Below are 21,340 nucleotides of genomic sequence, written 5' to 3' on the forward strand. Positions count from 1 at the left end.
TGGAGCATCTTCCCTATGAAGAAAGGCTGCGAGACCTGGGCCTGTTCAGCCTGGAGAAAAGAAGACTGAGAGGGGATCTCATCAATGTGTATAAATACCTGAGGTGTGGGAGACAGAGGGATTTGGCCAACCTCTTTTCAGTGGTTTGTGGGGACAGGACAAGGGGTAATGGCCACAAGATGGAGCACAGGCAGTTCCGCACCAACATGCGGAAGAACTTCACGGTGAGGGTGACGGAGCACTGGGACAGGCTGCCCACTGAGGTTGTGGGGTCTCCTTCTCTGGAGATATTCAAGGCCCGTCTGGACACCTACCTGGACAGCCTGCTCTAAGGAGCCTGCTTTGGCAGGGGGGTTGGACCCGATGATCTTTCGAGGTCCCTTCCAACCCCTTCAATTCTGTGATTCTGTGAAGCGCTCAGCCATCTCCTTGAGCCTCTAAGACAATATTGGGTATCCAATTAAGAGCCAGGCTTTAGGCTGAGTGCCAAAGGGAAGTCACAGCATATCCCTGAGCTCTGTGCTGCCTTCGGGAGTCTTGGAGCAGAGCAGAGTCACCGTGCTGGAAAATATGGTGTGGTTTTGGCAGCTCGGTTGTCTTAAGCCTCTGCATGACACCGAAAGGTGCTGGGACCCGGCTGTGGCACCTGGCCTGAGAGACCTCCTGACATCGTTTGGATGAGTTTGACAGCAGTGGTCCCCTTCTTCATGGGACTTTGTGCGTTATTGTCTCTAGTTCAGAAGTTGCCCCAGGTCGGGGGCTGCCCAAAGGGGAAGGAGGGACCTCGGTGCAAGGAGGCTGTGATCCGCGTGGGCACGGGGCAGAGCTGGAGCTCCTGCTCCTGAGGCTCAATATCCACAGCAAAAGTCAGAGCCAACTGTTTAAAAGACCTACGGGAATTTGCTGGAAGCCTCTTGCTGACACTGTTCTGCTTTTATCTGGGAAAGGTCGCAGGAACCTCGACTCCTCAAAGTGCACCTGAAGATCCTTCGGCTTCTTGGTGCAGCTCCAGGCTGTAAAAATAGCATCAGCTAATTAAAGACCAGTTCCCCCTCTCCTCTTCTGAGAAATGAACAATTCTGACCGAACCACTGGCACAATAAGCACTGAACCTTGCATTGCAGGGTTGCCAAGTGCCATGTCCCACGTCGGTCTGTCCATGCCACCGAAGGTCCTTGGGGCTGTGTGCGGCGGTTAGGAAAGGCAGGTCAACGCGGGGACTGCTCGGCATCCAGGTGACTTCAGGAAATCAAACATGATTCTTGGAAGTGATCAATTTGAAGAAGACTGAGAGTACTCTATTTTTTTGGGGAAAAAAATCATTCTCATTTAAATTAGCTGGTTTTTTTTGTCTGTTAACCTCATCTAACTTCTTGATTTCTTCTTCCAGTGTGCCGGAGCACCTCAGCTTTCATTGATCCCAGCCGGCTTTCAGCTCCCTTCCTTAAATTAAGAGTTACTCTGTGTGGAGCCAGTGATTTCTTAATTTTGTTTTAGCGTGTCAATTGCTAAACTCTAAATCTAACGCTGTAGGGGAGGACTTCTGGAGCATTCAATTTCTTATTCCGAGGAAAGAAAACAATCATTTTCCAAAAAAAAAAAAAGAATTCTTTACAGTTGATGAAAATGCGTGCAACTAACTGAGATCTCAGCTGTGCTCAGAGTGGTTGAACCAGACCATTACTGCTTCGCTGCCTGCAGGAAGTGAAATTAGTTCCCGAGGGCTTGTGTTACAAGCAAACACGGCGGCTGCTCTCAGCACTGAATAGCTTTGCTTTACCTGAATTGGCAGGCAAGTTTTTGGGCACATTTGAGGGACGTGCAGTTTTTTAAAAAAAACCTTTTGTAACAAGGGTAACTTCAGAGCCGATACTGCCACCCGTCAGCAGTGCTATTCAAGGCTTCTCCTTCCCACGGATATTGAACTAAATAAACTTAAAATCGGGGAGGGCATTGCTGAATCACCGGGCTCTGAACACACCATTCTTCAGCAAAAATATGCTCAGCTATTGCAGGTTTCCGTGTCTTTAATAGCCAGCCTAATAGCTGATGTATTCACACTTCACCACTGAGAGGCATTTTTACCGATGGCTTTAAATCATTCCCTGTGGAAATACGGAGTTGCATTAAATCCTCGTAATTAGGCACTTTCAGCTGTCTTAGAGCTTTTGACTCTGCAGTTGCCTTGAGAGCCAGGACCGATCCGTTCTGCTGACGTGAGCCCTCCCTGCTCACGCATGTGCAAGGACACACTCGCACACCCTTGAACTCTTTGCCCCGAACCCCAGAAAGAAACACATTTATCGTTTCACCAGTGGTTGCAAACCCGCTGCAATGAAGAAAAAAAAAAAAAGGGTTATGATTGAGTCTATTTTAAGTCTACTCTTGTGTTGGATAAAATCTGTAGCATGCCTTTTCCTGCCATTAGTAACTGTGATGTTTCTTTCAGAGACCATTGCAGGCATATTTTTTCCTTTCTGCTCAGGAGCAGCCAAGACCAGGATGACGTTTTCCTAGGCTGTCCGTGTGACAGTGGCTGTCCTGCGAGCAGCCCTGGCTTGCTGTGACTCCTGCGATGAAGCACCTGACACAGACACTTCCCAAACCCTTTCTCTGCTCTGTCCATCAGCATTGCCAAGTGCTCCAACAGCCCATGCTTCTGGCACCTTCATACTGCGGATAAAGCCTAAATGAAAGCTGCAAGTAGCATCTGTGAATGCTGGTTTGGAGGCAACTTCAATTCCCTTTGACTAATTTTGTGCCTACTTGCTAGCAATCTCGGGATGTTTGTAGAAAAGGTTTTATGCTTGGTGCTGGTGCTGTGCTGGTGAGTTTTTTGTGAGCACCCAGAGCACCAAGTATTGCCCAGCCAACTTGAGCTGATCCCAAGCCACACAAAATCAGTGGGATTTGTTTTTTCCCAGTGAACTCGGTGGGCTTTGGATCAGCCCCAGAAGGCACCGAGGAACCAGCTGATGAAAGAGCAGCCCTGAAACCTCATGATTTAGGCAGCCACTCACCCCGTACAAACAGTAAATTACAAACAGCACATACTGGCAGCAACAGGCACGGATAGGCTGCAGTCAGCAATTCACAGCCTGAAATATGTTGGCATAAACAATGCCTCAGATAATTTCAGCTAACCAACACATTTGTGAAAACCCAGACCTGTTTATGGATAATTTTCAAAAAGGCTAGCTCAGCAAGAAAGATACGAGCAAGAAAAATAACCTGTCCCTTTCTGCTTACTGATGGTTTTGAAATGTTTTTGGTGTTCTGTGTGGATGAGCTGTCCTTTCAAGGCACCAAATGAGCTCAGGTAGGACCTGATGGGGTGCTGGGCAGCCCCCCTTAGCCCTCATTTCTTGGGGTTTTTCACTGTTTTTCTGTTTATGCTTTGTTTTTGTGCTCTCTGCTGATCGGCCTGAGCAGTGAAGACAGGAGCAAGCTGCACAGGGTTCGTGCAGCCCTGAGGGAGCTAGCAGGGAGATGGAGGGAGGTGTTTAGAGCAGGTAAATGCAAAGTTACCTGGGTGGAAAGGAAAGAACTTCCACTTGCATAGGAAAAGTCTCTGCAATGACCCTCACTGCTCTATAACAAGATCTTGGCTTAATTTCTGTAAGAAATTCAATGCAGTGCTCTGTAATGGTCAGAAGGCAAAGCGCGTGGTGGCAGCTGAGTGGTGAGGGCTGGGGGGGACCAGCAGCACCCCAGCACCTGAAGTCGGTGGCGATGGGCCCACAGGTAGGGTAGGCAGGCTAAAAAGTGAGGCACGGCACTTTCAGGTTACATTTTCTCTATGCTGCCAGGTTTCCCTTCGCAAAAGGGGGAGCATGCCATTCCAGCTGCAAAGGCAGCCTGGGGAGGAGGAACTGCGTGCTGCTTGCAAGTCATCACAGCACTGAGCAGCATGAACACACACGTGAAGGAGCTGGTCATTCCTCCTTTGTGCAGTGCTGGGACTGTGCGTGTGAAATTCAGCAGGGCTGTGCAATGAAATAAAGCCTGTGGTTGGATGCTGAGTCGTGCTAAGGAAAAAATATTGTTCAGGGCTCACTGTATGAGCTGCGTGTGCCTAATGCATGGAGTGCAGTGGGACAGAAGTAGTTGCAACTGTATTTAAGGGTGGTGTTGTTATGCATGTGCAAAGAGAAAGAAAATAAACACGTGCAAGAAGCTCTGGAGCTTTCTTGCTGATATTTTACGGTTTCTGGCTTTGCAGCTGCTGCAGCATCCCTTAGGATTGCTGTGAACGTTGCCTTGTGCTTGGCAGACCAGGGACACATGGAGTGGGCCAGGAGCTCCGTATCTCTTGCAGGGTGATGAGCAGAAGTTGGGCCAGAAGGTGAAGGAGGCTGTGGGATTGCCATCACCGGAGATTTTTATGCACAGGCTGGGCAAGCATTGGCCAGGAACAACGTGGTCAGGCTGATCGTGCCCTGCGGAAAAGGGGTGAGCTGGAGGACTTGGGGTCTTTACCAGCATGGTCATTGCTCAGCTCGCTGGGATGTGGGAGCTGAGAGGAAGGATTCAGTCCCATATAGGGTTTCTCCTAGCAGTTTTAAGGCTTGCTATAGCTATTTAAGATGCAGCAGCAGCTGGAAGCCTCATCTGCCAGATGTGCACTGTATTGCCCGAAGGCAGAGTAAGTGACAGCCCCAAAAAGCTTGCAAGCAAACCCAAGCCTGGTGCACAAACTCAGTCTAACATCAGCAGTGGGCATGTGTGGCTTTGCAGAAAGACTGACGGCTCTCGTCTCCTCACTGTGTTGTTTTTCTGTGTTTGCTTTAGGTGTCATGGCCTCATCACACCTCTTCGACTACAGCTCCAGTGCCGCCAACGGGGCCGACAGCTCCTTCTACACCTCTCTGATCTCCGACGTCCACTACACCACTCCCCGGGACAGCACCTACTTCACAGGGATCTACCAGCAGGAGAACAGCCCCATTCCCTGCTCGGGCAGCACGGAGGGGTTTAACACGCTGGGGCATCCTGTTCAAGACGTGACTGGGTTCGAGTCCCGCGGCTTGTTTAGCTCCGATTCGGGAATAGAGATGACTCCTGCAGAGTCTACCGAAGTTGACAAAACCTTAGCAGATCCCATGAAAGTAGAAGGTTATAAATACATGGACATAAGTAGATCAGAAGAAATAAAATACCAAGAAAAACATGAGCCAGACTCGGAAGATGAGAGCCCGGACCGGATCGATGAGTACCGGGGAGCACCCACTGGGTCCAGCCACGCTGCCGAACCTCAGAGGACGCCGACTTTGGAGGGCACAAAGGCTCCTGAAGAGCAAGCCCCTCTTGAAGATAAAAGGTCTGGGGACCAGCACAGTGCCTCGCTGGTGACAACCCCTGTCAAGATCACGCTGACCGAGATACCCAGCACTGGCGAAGCTGCCAGCAAAGAGGCAAGTCCCACTCAGCCCGAAACCGGCCTGAAGCCAAGCCATGAGGTGGTGCCCACCGTGACGGTGTCGGAGCCAGAAGATGACAGCCCGGGCTCTGTCACACCGCCATCCTCCAGCACAGGTAACGCTGCCACCAGCACCTTTTTTTTTTTTTTTGCTATTCTGCAAGTGGCTGCAATGTTAGCCCTGTGTGCTGTGGGATCTGTAATGTCTCACGGGTGGAGGTGTTTCTACTCTGCTCTTGTACCTCTTTGCAGGGGTGCCATCAAGGCTGGTATCAGTTTGGCAACAGTTTGGGTCAGGTTCCTGTGATTTTGGGGTCTCCTGGTCACCCCAGCTGTGCTCCACAGAAGAAATGGGGCATATGGGACCAGCGTGCTGTGAACGTCTGGGTTCATTTTTTAGATTTTGATGTTTGCTTAAAGCCTTTTTGCCCTAGGAGGGCATTGGGATGTTAAAATGAGCACTGCTTGCATGTGCAAGTGCTGCTCTTGGAAAATGCTGGTGAGGGAAATGTCATCTCATTTACAGAGGGACAAAGGGCCAATTTCTGTTAGAGGCTGCTGGTTTCTACTCTTGGGCGTGGGGGTGGAAGGCACCAAGATCCCTCTCTTACACATTTTCTTATCATCTGATTACTGCAGTGGTATATGATATTTGTTCCTTGTTTCCCGTATTATACACTGCTCTGCACCACTAAAATATGGGAGCAGTATAGCTGGTGAAAAAGGAATAAAATTCTGTGACAGGAAGCAGAGTTTTGAGACTTGAAGTTAAATTTCAGCATCCTGGATCAAACCCCTGATATCTGACAATGCCATCCTGAAACTGAAATTTCCATTGCTTTGAGGAATTCTTGGAGCATTTATAATTCAAGAGGGATTTCCATAAAATGGCAGCTTGGGATTTCCACCCACACTAACACCTACACTTAGAGAAACACCTTCCAGAACTGAGCGTGCATTTGCACACTTTCAGGAAAAAAGATTGAAGGAGTCCCCAGCAGCTCTGAATTTATCCTGCCTGTGTTAGCCAGAATCTTTAGGTAATAAATAGCCGTTAAAGCATCACATTTTTCTTCTTTCTTTTGGCTGGGTGACATCACACGCTACATCTGCAGCATTCCAGTTTTTATTGATTTACACTTTTGGCACTAAGAGGCAATTAAGAACTTCAGGCACTAATTATTATTTATGCAGTCCTTGGCAGCTGTAAAAGGGCTGAATGGCACTTGATAACTGTATCTGATCGTACCGGGTGAACGGCACGTGGCGTGCCCTGTCTGGTTGGTGGCGTGGAAACATTGCTCTCCATGGGCACAGCTGATGCCCAGTGCTGCCTGAGCACCATGTCCCTGAGCACCATGTCCCATCGAGGTGTTGGAAGGCCAAAAACATCACTTAAAGAAGCAGGCATCGTCCCATAGGGGCTGGCTCTTGCAGGGCTTTTTCTCTGGATGCCCACCCCTTCCTGCACCCAGACTCCACTTCCACAAATGAAGAAGAAACGTAAAACCTGCCCTTACCATTTCTACCCAGTAGAAATCTGCCTGCGTGGGCAGCACTGAGGTGAACCAGAGGATCGGGGCATTGCTGCAATATGAGGGCTGATGGTCACATTCCTGTTTGGATGTGTGCTGGATTAAATCATCTCACAGCAGCTCAGGAAGCGAGTACTCTGCATGGTGTAATGCAGGGGAGCGGCATGGTTCACGCAGGCATCCTGCAGCTGGAGGGAAAGGATGCGTGAGCTCCTGCTCAGCGCGTCGGATGCAACAGGATCTTCCTGGCATCTGGACAGCAGTGTGGTGTGGCAGTCCCAAACGCCTTAATCCTTTCAGCTGCCTGTCCCTGGCTGACAGAGGGACTTTCTCCTATGAGATGGGTGTGTTACAAGTGAGCTGTTATGTCAGCAGAGTTGCAGACCTGCTCGTGATACGGCAGTACCGATGGAAGTGTGTTAGCAGATCACACAATCCAAAATTTCTTGGAGGGCAGAGAAGAGGTAATTCTCCTTGCCCATCTCCCAGCAGGACGTCATGGCTCAGATGCTGTCACTAAAACCTCTCTGTTTACCAAGGAAACACGAGGGGCTCTTTTCTTGTAGGTTTAATTGAACAGCTAACATCTCTTTAGAATAATATTAATGAATTACAGTAGAAATCTGAATCTCATTCTCAAACCCAGCTGTGATAAGAGCAAAGAGAGAATTCGCCATCACCCCTCACTCCCAAAAAAGTCACCCCCTAACTATAGTTTGAGAACATTACTGGTAACTGCACGTGGGCTGTCTCAAACAGGAGTGTCAGGAACCCCCCAGACCCTGAGCCCATGTTCCTCACACCTGGGGATTTTCCTGGTGAAAGAGTGGATTGCTGAGCCACTGGCCAAGCACTGACCACGACCTCCTTCTTCCTCAGCTTGTCCCTCACTAAATGATGATAATGATACTACTTTTGTAATGAGAATATGCATGGGAAATGCTCTGTAAGGACAAACTTGATGACTGTTGGTCATCACAGATGGGGAGACTTTCTGCCTGTGTTACCAGTCCTGCTAGAGGGCTCTGTGCTGGTGTGAAATCTATTGTTGGTTGTCTAAGCCGTCAGAAAATATAATTATGATTTTTTTATTTTTTTCTCCCTTTCTTTCTGTGTGGCAGAACCGTCAGGCTCAGAGTCGCAGGGCAAAGGCAGCCTGTCGGAGGACGAGCTCATCAGCGCCATCAAGGAAGCAAAGAGCTTCTCCTTCGAGACCCCGGAGGCGCAGCGGTCGCCAGCCCTTTCCGCCGAGAAGCAAGAGCAGCGAGGCAAGCCTGGGCTCCCCGCTGTCCCTGCGCCGCTGGATAACGAAGCCAGCAGCGCCGAGTCAGGGGACTCGGAGATCGAGCTGGTGTCGGAGGACCCGCTGGCCGCCGAGGAAGTGCTGCACTCCAACTACATGACCTTCAGCCACATCGGAGGGCCCCCTCCGTCGCCCGCCTCCCCTTCTATCCAGTACAGCATCCTGCGGGAGGAGCGGGAGGCTGAGCTTGACAGCGAGCTCATCATCGAGTCCTGCGATGCCTCGTCGGCCTCTGAAGAGAGCCCGAAAAGGGAGCAGGACTCCCCGCTCATGAAGCCCGTGGTGATGGACATTATCAAGGAAGAGAACGGCTCGCGCGCTGACGCCTTGGATTATGAAGCCAGTAAAACGACAGAGAGCAGGATGAACAGGGAGAACCTGGCAGACTCCGCGTCCTACCTGAAATGCTCCTTTGTTGCCCCGAAAATAAGTGCTGAGCCGCCGACCTCTGCCGTCAGCACTGAGGAGCTGAAGGAAAGAATAATCCTGAAGAAACCCATCGAAGAAACTGTTGTTAACCAAAGCAAAGTGTCTTCCAAGGACTCTGGGAAAAGAAGTCCCTTGGCTTCACCCCTACTGCCGTTTTTAAATAAGCAGAGAGGTAAATGCAGATGTTTATGCTGATTTTTGCAATGCTGCTGAGAAGAAGGGGGAAGAGGGAGAAGCTCCTTGCAGGGGAGGTGTTAGCACTGCTGACCGGGGGATGCTGCTGGCGCTGGGTAACCCCAGCTCAAAGCCTGTGATGATGCAAGGGTCAGGCTCTGGTGATTTGGAGGAGGAGAGGGGTTGGGGTTTGGTGAGTCTGGGTGTTTCTGAAGCTGGTGGAGCTTCAGTATCTCTGTGGTGGTGGCTGACCCCCTCCATCCACAATAAACAGGGGTTTGTGTGCACTCATGGGCTGGTGTGGAGAGGAGTGGGACTTGCTCCAGCTCTGTGCGCCTCGGGGGACATCCTGGGGCCCCTCTGAAAGCCTAATCCAGCTCTGGGAGGGGACGGCAGGACACTTCTCTGGTACTTAGGTGAGCTCAGGGGCGCTTGGCTCCCCGCGGGATGCCTTCAAAGCCAGCATTGAGCCAGGCACCGAGGTCCAACCAGACCCACCAAGCCTCTAGAGCTACCACCAGCTTTTGGTGTGAGCTGAATCTTGAGGACCAAGTGGCAGCTCACGGTCACTGCACCCTGGCACTGCTGGGGGTCCCAGCAGCCATGACTGGCTCAGTTCACAAAGCACACGACAGAAGAAAAGCATTTTATTCTTTGCAGTACAGCAGCTCTGAATAGCTGGGACCTTCGTGTGCCCCCAGATTTGCAGGCTGGCACAGCAGGGAGGGACTCTCCGCTGTCCCCCTGGCTGGGCTGGGGGACAAAGGCTGTCCACAGCTCCTCCGTCAGCTGGGGCTCGCAGTTCAGAGAGCTGCAGCTTCCCTGCAAACAGCTGGATACAGGTCAGGGGGGCAACCCCCTCTCCTGCTGCTCCGAGAGCATCTTTGTCATCTCTCTGTGTTTGTGCAGACGTTTGACCACATGATGGCCTGGAGACGTGGCGGGCACGTTTGGGGCATGCTTTTACAACTGATTTATCTAACGCTGTGAACCCAAGCGTGCCAGTCTAGTAAGGGAATAGCCTGAGCTTTCAGAATGTGCTGGGGAGCCTACTGCAAGAGCTGCAGTGCAATTAGGTATGTAAATACTGATGTTCCTAGCGATAATGAATTGATGACATTAATAGGCTGAATAAGAAACATGATTATTGCTTTTTGGTATGTTTTCCTGCCAGGCTCTCAGAGCACACAATGTCGTGCTGCGCATCTCTTAGCTCTTTCACAGGTGGCTGAGCTCCAGTCTTTTCTCTCCCCCCATTCCCAAATTCTCCTTTTGCAGAACTTGCCCAGGCCCTGCCCAGACCCTCAAAGCTACAGGGCTGGGTGAATTTCCCTTGCACACCTCTGCTGCAGTGTCTGATGTTGGGTCCCAGCTGACCTCTGGCACCATGACATGTCCTGCGTGCTGCTCTGGGCAGATGACTCACGAGTTGGTCCTGGATTTGGGGAAAGTAGCTGGGGAATACCAGATGGGCAGCTAATTTCTCTCTCCTGGGATTTTGCAATTTCAGGGCCTAATAAAATTTGCAGGGATATGTACACTTATCAACAGACAGGCTTTCCTGAAAAATCCCTCTTGTTGCCTTAACAAAGCTTAGTGCAGCTACACACAGTACGAATCCAGTCCCCCTTGATCATATTCATGGGTTTTGGCCTAACTTTTGCATCTCGTTTACTTTCTGTCATTGTTTAATCTGGTGCTAGCAGAGGCTTGTTCCCATGAGGTGGTCAGAGAAAATCCCGTGTGCATGATGTTCTCCCAGTGTCACAGCAGGTCTGTGTTTCCTACCTATGTTCCCGTAGGTCAGCAGTGGCAGGAACTTTTCTACCAGGAGAGATGCAAGACACCTGGTGACTGTTCGGCGGTGCATAAGGACCATACTTACAGTATGTGCTTTTCTCCCTCACAATGCTCTGGTGCTAAAACCGAGAACAGAAAACTAATCAAGAAGATTATTGCTAAAACTTTTTTTTTTTTTGAAACAGGTTTAAAGGTAGGGGGAGGTGGGCTCAAGGTTTGAAAACGTGGATGATCTTGAGGTCTGGCTTACATTGCCTTCCTGTCATGGGTATTTGCCATACAGGTCACGTGTCAGGGTGCCAGTTAAATTTTTATGTTGAAGGAAGATCATGGGTCTTTCCTGATGTGGGAAAGGAGAGGTTGTTCCTCATTTGGAGAATTCACGGGAATTCACGTGAAACTCTTCAGCTGTTTTTCAGGGTCATCAGAGGTGAACTGGGGCCTGGTGGAACCACAGCATCCCCACTGTGTCCCACCAGGCTCCATCAGCCTGAAGCTCCATCAGCTGGCAGAAAAATGTCAAGGCAGAGCATGTCCGAGGGGGCAGTGACTGCCTTCGTAGCACTGAATTGAAGTCTTGGCAGAGCTTTTCAACAGGGACATCAAATACATGCCATACGCCAGCTTCGATTCACCCGCCAGGCATTTGGCATGGACCAGGCTCAGCCGGAGTGATGAGAATAGAGGGAGATGCTGCAGTGCCACTCAGTGGAAGTGCAGCAGAACGATGCCACCCAAAGCAAGAACAGTATCATCATTAACAGAATTAACTTAATTATAGGTATCTATCATTAAGAGAAGACTAGCAAGATGGGACTGTTTAGATAAAAGACGGAAAACAAAAACTTCAGTGTTTCATGTTACCGGCTTGCTGCCTGTCATCTCGGGAGTGCTGTGCCACTGCCACACGTTGTCATTAAAACAAAATGGTTTTAGTGAGGTTCACAGAGTCCGGGTGGGGACTGACCCCCCCCAATGGCCATGGTAAGTCCCACCTGAGCTCTGGTAAGTGCAAGCCCAGCATTTCTGGAGATTCATAGGAATGCGATGGATCAGATGAAGCTGTTTGACACGCTTGGCTATGCTTTGGACACCCAAATTCAGATCTTTCCATGGCCCTTGGCCAGCTCGTAGCCAGGTATATGAAATTTAAAAATAGCCAGCTGTCAGCTTTGTAAGTACGAACTGTCTCACCATGTGATACTGTGATTCCATCAAGGCAGAGCGCAGCAAGTGGACGTGAGGTTTGCGCACTGATAACTCAGTGCCTCTGCTTAACATCTGTTGCCATCCAGTGGCAATAACAAAAACGGGCAATGGCTGCCTGCCTCCATTTTACATGGTTTGAAATAGAGGATGGAGCTATTCCCGTGCCGTTAGCTGCTAGTGAGTCTCACTCACTTTTTGACATGGTCAGAAAGGCTGCAGTCCTTGCTGCGACACAGGCTTTGCTTTGGCCGGAGCTGTGCAATCACTGCCTACGTTAGCATTACCAATTCCTCTGCCTCCTGCAGAGCAAAGAGGGGAAGGCAGAGCTGTAGCAAGACATTTGCTGCTCAGCTCTCATTGCCCCCACATCTCCTCCCAGAGATGGACACAGCCCATACCCAACAGGGCTTGGAGCCTCTCTGGTTGTGGTTCTCTGGGAAGGAGATTGCCAGCTCAGCTTTATTTTTCTGTGTTTGTTTTTTGTTTTTAAATATTGAGCCACAAAGAAGTAAGAAGTATTTGTGCATTCCAGCAGCCAGAGCAAGGGATGCGGATTTTTAGGTTTGTTCTAAGAAAAGCAACAGATTTTCACAAACTTTGGAAAATAACACGTCTGATTGGTATGGCCTGCACAGCGCCGTGACATTGTTTAGTTCAGGTGACGCCCAGGCTGGGTTTGCACATGGTCTGGACACATGGGGAATTTCAGAAAAGCCCTGCTCTCCTGAGAGCATGTCTCTTTTGGAGCAGGGCAGTTTGCAAGAGGCCTGAGAGAAGCCTGGACCAAGGCAGACAGAGAAGAAGCATTTTGGCTGAGTGCTTTTGTCTCTTCTCTTGCTGTCCTGTCAGATGCTCTGTGCCAGCTTGTGGTGGCCTGGCTCACCCAAGACTGGTGTCCAACAGCCTGGGGGCTTTGTCCTGGCCAGAGATCTCCCCGGGGCTGGGGCATCGTGTCTCTCTCCAGCCTCTGCTTCAATGACAGTGTTATTCCTTCTGCTCGATCGGTTTAATGGAACATGCAGCAGCTTGTTGCCCTTCAGATCAAACGTCTGAGCCCAGGTTTAAAAAAAAAAAAGTGGCAATTCATAGTAAAGGTCCCAGAAACTCGCCAGTGTATAAATGAGCATAATTTGATCATTTGCAACCTGCATAGGAACATATTTGCAACCTGCTGTACACTTAGATTTACCATTTGAAAAATTAAATCTCTTATTGCACTTTAGCTCTTCTGTGGTCAGCCAGGACTATCCACTTGAAACTCGCTGTGGGCATCTCTTGAGATGCTTGGGCTCACAAAACCTGCAGGGGATACAGCAGGCCTCTCCGACAGCCGTGCACAGGTTTGCCTGTGGTGCAAAGAGGCTGACACTGCCTGGGTCTGTTGGAAATATCGTAGCCCCAAGAGTTGTTCTTCAAAACCGGTTGCTTATTTCTGAATGACCAGGAGCACAGCCAGAGTTGTATGAACATGTGTGGTGTTGAACGTCCACTGGTCTCTGAATTTGCCCCAAGCCCCTCTTCTGTGCAGTCCCAGCGGAGGTTTGTGGTGCAAGTTAGTGGCCATGCACAGAAGTTGCCTGTGGTTTTGGGTGATATATTTAGTTGCAAGATACTAATTAAATAAATCTACAGGGTCACCTGTGTCTGCTGTTATCACTTCTGAGGTAAATTGTATCTCTAGTGTGACCATGTTCACCTTCTGGCTTGCAGAGGGATATCGTAATGCTCTATGTCTATTTTCCTTTATGGCAATTCAGTGTAGGAAAAGGGAACCCCTGGCCTGGAGCTGCACAATCATAGAATCATAGAATATCCCGAGTTGGAAGGGGCTCATAAGGATCATCAAGTCCAACTCCTGGCACCACACAGGTCGTGCTGTTACTCACACGCTAGATGGCACAACGGGCAGGACCAGGCTCCAGGCAGGGTTCCCAGCCAGGAAATGCATTTTAAATGCTGAATTTTATCTGACGCACCCGTTGTGTGCCACCCTTTGTGGCTGCTCTGGCTCCAAACACCCAGGAGGGACACCAAGCCTGATGGCCACCCAAGTCTGGTGGCCCCCAGGGAGTGTCACAAGCCACAGTCAGGACCACTTCTGGCTTTGGGGTGACACAAATGCCCTTGGTTGAAGAGCATGTTCCTATCCTCTTTGGTGCCTCTCGTGTCACCCCGTGTTGGCCAGAGCTATCGCAGTGGACGAGCACAAAGCAATTTGGGCTTTTTCCCCTCTGTGTCCACCTCTGCTTGTTGCTGCAGACAAGCCCAGTTTCTCAAGGAGATTGTTTTCCAGCAGGGATCTGGGAGAGACCTTAAGTTATTCTGAATGGGTTTTGTTCACCAAAACGTAGCCTGCATCGTGTTAGCACATCCCTGCTGTTGGGGGAGTCGCTGGTGAGGCATTTTTCTGTGGGAAGGGGATGTTCAGCAGGGTAATTTAGTGAGATGAGGCTCATTTCTCAACTGCGTGTTTTCACCAGGCTGGCTCTGCAATCAGCAGCAAGCCAGGCCACGGCTTAAGCATACGGTAATGTTAGTTTAATATTTTAGTGCCATCTGCTGTAAGTGCCTCCACACTCCGGCCCATCTGTTTTGCCTGTTTCAGCTTGCTTTTTATGGGGCTGCGATAGCTTTGCAGCCTTTGAAAAATCCCTGCTTGGAAAAGGTGTGGTGGAGAGGGATGTTGGGCCTGGAGCCGGAGTGTTTTCACACATAGAACCTGCCTGGAGAGGTGAACGCTTTGATCTAGGCCTGGTCTTGCCTTACAGTCTTGGAGTACATCGGTGAACCTCTACGCACTTGCTTCACACATGGAAAATTTAGGTGGGAAGGGACCTGCGGGGGTCTCTAATCCAACCCCTTCCTCAAGGCAGTGGGGTCAGGTTGCTCAGGGCCTGGCCTACTGCACCTTCTGGGCAAAGGCAGATGTTTGAGGGTAGGCCGGAGCTACAAGTCTGGGCCGGTCCTGTCATGCTGTGTCGGCACCGGGAGCTGCAAGCAGGCATGGAAATGTCTGGCAGTCCAGCCTGGCAGGGACTTCTCAAGGCCCATAGAGCCCGTCCTGGTCCTCAGCCAGCAGCAGTGTCGGAGCGCTCCTGTCAAATGCTTGCAGCTCCTTCGGATAGGCTTCTCCTGGCACATCCTCCACCAGCCCTCAAGCGTCTATTGAAAGCAGTTGACGTTCCTTCTTCATCCTTCTTTACTTCAGGCTGAACAATTCCAACTTCTTCCATCTTTCCCTGCTTGGACTCATTGGACTCTTAATTTTCTGCATGGAAATGGGCATGGAGGAATTTTTGCAGGGGCTGGGGAACCCAAGTAGAAAAAATGACATGAATTATGATAATAATATAAATAAATATGATAATATATAAATAAATATGATAAATAAATATGATAAATATGATAATCCAATAATTATGATTATCTTTGCGCATTGCAGCCTTTCAATACTTCAAGAAGGCTTGCAAAAAAAGATAGAGAGCAACTTTTTACTTGGGCAGATAATGATAGGACAAGGGGGAATGGTTTTAAACTAAAAGAGGGGAGATCTAGATTAGAAGTTAGGAGGAAATTCTTCACTCAGAGGGTGGTGAGGCCCTGGCACAGGCTGCCCAGAGAGGCTGTGGATGCCCCATCCCTGGAGGTGTTCAAGGCCAGGCTGGATGAGGCCCTGGGCAACCTGATCTGGTGGGTGGTGTCCCTGCCCATGGCAGTGGGGTGGAAATGGGTGATCTTTAAGGTCCCTTCCAACCCAACCCATTGTGTGATTCTATGATTTCAAAGACATGGAGCACTTGAGTGACTTCCTGCTCAGATGGCTGAATGCCAGCTGAATTGGGCTTTCCTGGGTAATGCAGAGCAGACGAATCTAGGGGGGGACTGGCATTTTACAAATGGGTTTTGAGACTTTTGGCCATGCTCTTTCCCAAGAACCATGAGCAGATATTGAGTGAAAGAGGTCCTACAGACATGACTTACCCTTTTTTTTTTCTTTTTTTTTTTCTTTTTCTTCCAAACCCCTTCCCTGAGCCAAATGGCGTCTTTTCCTCTTGGGCTGTCTGACCCCACAGCCCACTCAGTTCACAAACCTCCTCTTCCTTTGCAGTTGCAGCTCAGTGAAACATTTAAATATAGAGGGTCTCGCAGGAAGAAATGACATCTGCATTGCTAAACCCCATGCTGGGGCCACACCTGGAGCACTGACAGTCAGTCTGCTGGCCAGGCCAGTTTTCTCCTTCCATACCACTGCCTGACTGGCCTGATGTGAGGTCAGGGATGAATTTAAGACTGAGGCAGTGGGTAGGAGACAATGCAGTTAAGGTAAGCTCCAGTCTGCTTTTGTCTCTCTGCTCTTCTTGGGCTTTGTGGCTTAGCAATCTACAGTTACGGTAAAAATGGCTAAAAATAACTAATAAAGAGTAAGAGGATAGTTTTAAGTGAAAGTATCTCAGCATGCAGACCTACAGCTGGGAGTAAGAGGTGATTTTCTTATTGCAAATTGTTTCATACCAGCAATCCATCTTTCCATAGTGTGTTCCTAATATTTTGGGAGGTTTTGCAGTAGGTTGGTAGACAGGGCGGTTTTGAGAACCAGTTGCTTTGCAATTCTGCTTTTGCTACATTCAGGGAATCTAAAAATGACTCTGAACACCTGAGAAGATGTAAGCAGTGAGCTGTGATGGCACAGACTCTGCAGACGCATTCAGATGGCCTCAATCCATGGGGTCTCGCTCCTGAGGCTTGAACATCCTCCAGGGATGGTGACTCCACCACCTCCTGGGCCACCCATCCCAATACCTGACTGCTCTTTCTGAGAAGAAATGTCTGCAAACACTCCTGAGGGCAGACAGAGCCAAACTCATTCCTCTCCAAAAACGTGGCTGGGGCAATGATGTCCTCTTGTGACCAGCACAGTACACGTACACCAAAGCATGACCTTGATATGACCTTCAGAAACATCTCAATAAGTCTCACGTCCTTCAGGTCTCCACTAGTATTGTCCATAGCTTCAGCAGTTTGAACCATTGCAGCTCTGGCACCTGTTCCCTGACTTTTGGCTGTGCTCTTGAAGATTTATCCCCATGTGTTGGGTAAGGCCAAACTTTCAATGCCTGAGTGCCAAAGCATATTAAACACAGTGGCTGGATACTCAGAGGTGCTTTTAAAATTCGATGTAGCTTAATGTAGGAAGATCATATATCTTCTCTTGGGACTGTCATCTACTCTACTGCCTGCGCGTGAGCTAAGTACAGAGCTATAAAAATTTATAGACCTTATCCTTCCGTTTTCATATATCTTCCCTTTTAGAGCAAAGGACTGCCTCTGAAGAGTCATCAAAAGTCAGAGCACTCAAACACAGGTATGCAGACCTTCCCGAAAGATATGGCACAGAACAGAGTTTGTAAATGTTTCTGTAAGGTCAAGATTACGAGATTACCTCTTGACCAGTAAAAAATAAAATTAAAAAGAGCTACTTGTGTGACTGTATACAGGTGCTGGATGGTTACGTCAAATGTTTCAGTATCAGAGACATGAATGGCAGAGTCTAAGCCGAGGGTATCTGTATATAAACAGGAACCTGATGAGAACAGGTCCAAGGAGTAAAGATGCTTCACATGTGAAGGTCTCTTTCTCTGCAGGCTGGGCTGCACAAACCCACTGCTTGCTCTGCCCTTGTCCATGTCCATGCCCTCCCAAACTGAGCACCCAGTGATGGCTCAGTCCTGCTCCCAGGAAGGGCTGCAAGGAGAAAACCACCCTGCTCACGAGTGATTTTCTGTTCCTGTGGACAAGCCTCGACTGCAGAGTCCCTCACAGCTGAAGCAAATTTTATAAGCTAAAATCTTGACACGGTGTCCCTTTTGGAGTCTCTTGGCATCAGCAGTGACTCAGCTTTTGGGCAAGGTGATTTTTTAAGGCCAAGTTGCTTGTTTGTTGTGGCTGTGACATTGATGATCTGATCGCAGTGACAGTTTTTCCCAGATGCCTTGGTATAGCAAAGCTTTGCCTGGATATTCCGAGCAGTTCTCAGAGATTTGTTACTGACAGAGAAATCTAGCACTTACTGATAGCTTTTCTGTGGCTATATATATGGTAAGGAAAAATATTTATATTGGTAGTAAAGGAAAAAAAAAACATATGAAAAAAGGGGAGAAGTTATACCACCTGCGAGGCTTTTTTGTAAATGATGTTAAAGAGCTTTCTCCATAACAATTGATGCTTTTAGCTCTGACTGTGCTTAGGGGAGTTTATATACTGTAACAGAAATTAGGAGAAGTAAAAATCAAAATATACCATTTTGGTTTTATTAACACAGGATATTTTGCCTGTTCAAATGATTTTTTTTGATGTAGTGTTTTGTAGGAAATGTTCGGCGTAATTTGTTTTCTTATTTGCCAGAAATGCTGCTTCTGAACCTCTGCAATGCTTTGTGAGCTGGGAATCACGGGTTTTCACCAGTTTTATAGATTAATTCTAATGAAGTGTTTAGACTCGTTTCAGGTCAGATTTAAATTTAGGATTAAGGTCTGGTGGTATAAAATACAACCCTAGTTCTCACAATGAGGTGAAATATCAGCTTTTGAACATCTCAGCCTGTTTCAGGCTTAATCCAGTAATTCTTCAGATGTTAGGCAGAATAAGGACTTCCCTGGATGTTGTTATTTGTCTGGTAGATAGCATGAGGTTAAAATTGATGTGTTTGACTGTACTGAAGGAAGGGAGTGTGTGATGGGAGCTCTCTTCCACTGGGAATAAAAGCTGGAGGTGGGTATTGATTTTACCGGTACTTTTCCTTCGCTTCTGAGAGTGCATTGCTGATTGGGACATAATGGCCATATTGACTGAAAAGGGGATTTTATTTTCTGGGGAGGCTGCTGTGTTCGAATGAATTCAGAACCACATAGGAAATAAGAGATACGCAGTGATCCAACAATTGAAAGGGCTTGATTTGTTCTCCGAAGAAACAGCATCTGGTCTTTCTGTCATTTTGACTCTTAATCTTATCTTGATTTCCACTTTCTTTTGTTTAGTTCTCTGCAATGATTTTTTTTTTCTAACTCTCTTGACCTTTACCCAACTCAGGTAATTTTGCCCACTATTTTTTTTGCAGGTAGATATCACAGATTTCCTATCTTTTCCATCTGTCTCTGACAGCAGCTCAGTGGTTACTGGAGAACTGTAGCAGTGAGACGTCATTTTGGTGTTCTGCTTTCACAGCACTTCATTTGTGTGTGAGGAATACAAATAGGTATGGAAGAAATTACTGTTACAAGAGGACAGGTTGCTTTGGATGGCAGTAGTCACCTACCTGCACCACGGGTCTGCTGGAGGCTAGCCTGGCTGTGGTGGGGGCATTTGGTGATGTCAAGGTCAGTGAAATCAGCTCTAGCAATGACAACAAAGGTTTGTCATTTTGGCAGCGATGACAAATTTCACAAGTGCTATGAGGCCGGGAGGCTTCTGCTAAGCATCACTGACGAAAACCAGGCATACCTGGATCCTCATGCTTCTGCGGCAGGCGTTTCTCTATTCAAGAGGACTGAGCATTTGCCTTCTGCATATTCAGGGCTTCGCAGACACGAAACATTAGTGTTTTGCAAGCAACATCAGGTGGCAGTGAATATTTCATGAGGAAAACCCCTGGCAGCTGGATTGCTTTTTGCTTTCCCAGAAGCCTCCTTTTTGGGTTTATTTTCCTTGCAACTCCAGCTTGACTCACAGCCCTTTGATACCACCTGCTCACAGAAACCCTTTCCCACCTGGTGCTGTGTTATTTTATATAGCATCAGCAATCTCGTCCAAAGTTTTCAGCTGATGTTGGAGTTTGCCTTACACCACAGCTCCCCTTAGGAGGTAAGGTGGGCACTAATTAAGTTGTCCCAGGTGCTGCCAGTCCTCCAGTACTTTCCTGCGGTTCCCCAACACCTCTGGAAAAGATGTGCCAGCTTTTTCACAGTTCATATGGACACAATCCACAGCTCAGGTCATAAGAGTGCAAACTGCTGAGAGGTAACCTCAGGAGTCCTCTAGAGCTCGGGTAATTTGAGAAGAGCAGAAAGGATACAGATAATCAGTACTGCCTTTGCAAAAAGCTGTGTCTTAGAAAGGGAAGGCTTTCAAGGCAGCAAATTTAGCTTGCATTAAGGCTTTGACATTAGACCATCCAAATTGCCGGGTAAAGTAGGAATCTCAGTAAAGAGCATCCCCTTCCAAACTGGATCCCTAAAGAACAATTTGTCAGGGAAACAGGTCTTGGCATTGCTACATCACATCTGGCTAAATATAAACACTGCTAGAGCAGCACATTTCATATAAATGTGCAAAATGGAATATTTTAAAATTGACTCCTATCTTCTGAACAGCAGGTGCAATGAGATTGCAGGATTTAAGGGAAAAAAACAACTGCAGGTTTCTCAGGTCTGACAGCACCCAAAGCCTGGCTGGCATAAACCTCTGCCGTGTGTGGAGTTCCTTGGGATCCGCAGTGGTGTAAGATCAAAACCCAGCCTCTGACAGTCCCGGAGGCACTGTTTTCACAGCGTCTCATTTATAAGCAGCCTAGGAGCTACACTCGCTCGGTGAGTGCTGTTGGCAGAGGCAGGCATTGCACAGACAGGGCTTTCTGCTCTCTCTTTTACAGAAACAGAGTGCTCCTTACAGAGGCAGGGGGGAATTACTGCATACATCCTAATGAAATGCTGTCAACATCCACAAAACAAAGTCTGTACCTGGGCAACCAGCAAGGAGCAGGGTATAAGAGCTTATAGAAAAGCCAGCAGAGATTAATAGCCAGGATTTCTGAGGGTCACTTTGCCAGCTAATGTATCATAGAGACAACAGCAGCTATGCTTACTTGCTTAGGCTGAGTACAGCAGCTTTTCCAGAGCACGGAAGTCACTTCCTAAATCACAGAATCACAGAATTGTAGGGGTTGGAAGGGACCTCAAGAGATCATCGGGTCCAACCCCCCTGCCAAAGCAGGTTCCCTAGAGAAAAAAGGGGGAGAACAGGCTGCATCCATGGCTTGTCTCAGACACCTGCACTGGAGCTGCTGGAGCTTTGCTGCTGCTGAAACAGCAGGCCCGTGCGTAACCTTAGCTGAAAGCACAAGGTTTACTGCTCCAGCCAGGGCATTGTAAAGCGTGGGATTTAATAAAAGCCGTAGTAGCAATTGTGCCTTCTGAAATGAGCACTCACCTATACGGTTTATTTGCACAGGCAGTTACTGCGGCTGGATGTGATGTGCTGACTGTGCTGCCTGGTGCTCTCAGACACGGTAATTGCACACACAACCCAGGTCAGAAGTTGCGTGGGCAATTATGTTCAGCGTTCAGAGAAACAGCCCGCACTCCTCGCAGGGAAAGGGTCTGAGTGGAGCAGTTTTGGCAGACTGAAAGATGGCTCCGTCCCGGTGACAGCGCTAGTGGGTGTTATCCCTATTCAGAGCCTTGCTTTTGTTGGTGCTGC

General features: G+C 48.5%; 1 protein-coding gene across 4 annotated transcripts in view; it reads left to right on the plus strand.

The window, feature by feature from the left end:
- The window catches only part of RTN1 (reticulon 1), a 127,822-nt gene that overhangs the window by 73,818 nt on the left and 32,664 nt on the right, over positions 1–21,340 (plus strand). For 3 of the 4 annotated variants that reach the window (XM_083838350.1, XM_083838348.1, XM_083838351.1), the window contains 2 exons: positions 4,792–5,535; positions 8,076–8,858. In XM_083838350.1, the coding sequence (XP_083694476.1) occupies positions 4,797–5,535; positions 8,076–8,858 (1,522 nt within the window). In that variant the 5' untranslated portion in view covers positions 4,792–4,796. Of the gene's footprint in view, positions 1–3,294; positions 3,320–4,791; positions 5,536–8,075; positions 8,859–21,340 lie in introns of those variants that run through there. The other variant, XM_083838349.1, reaches the window with a different exon arrangement.

Source organism: Anser anser (assembly GCF_964211835.1).
Source record: "Anser anser genome assembly, chromosome: 5".
NCBI lineage: Eukaryota > Metazoa > Chordata > Aves > Anseriformes > Anatidae > Anser > Anser anser.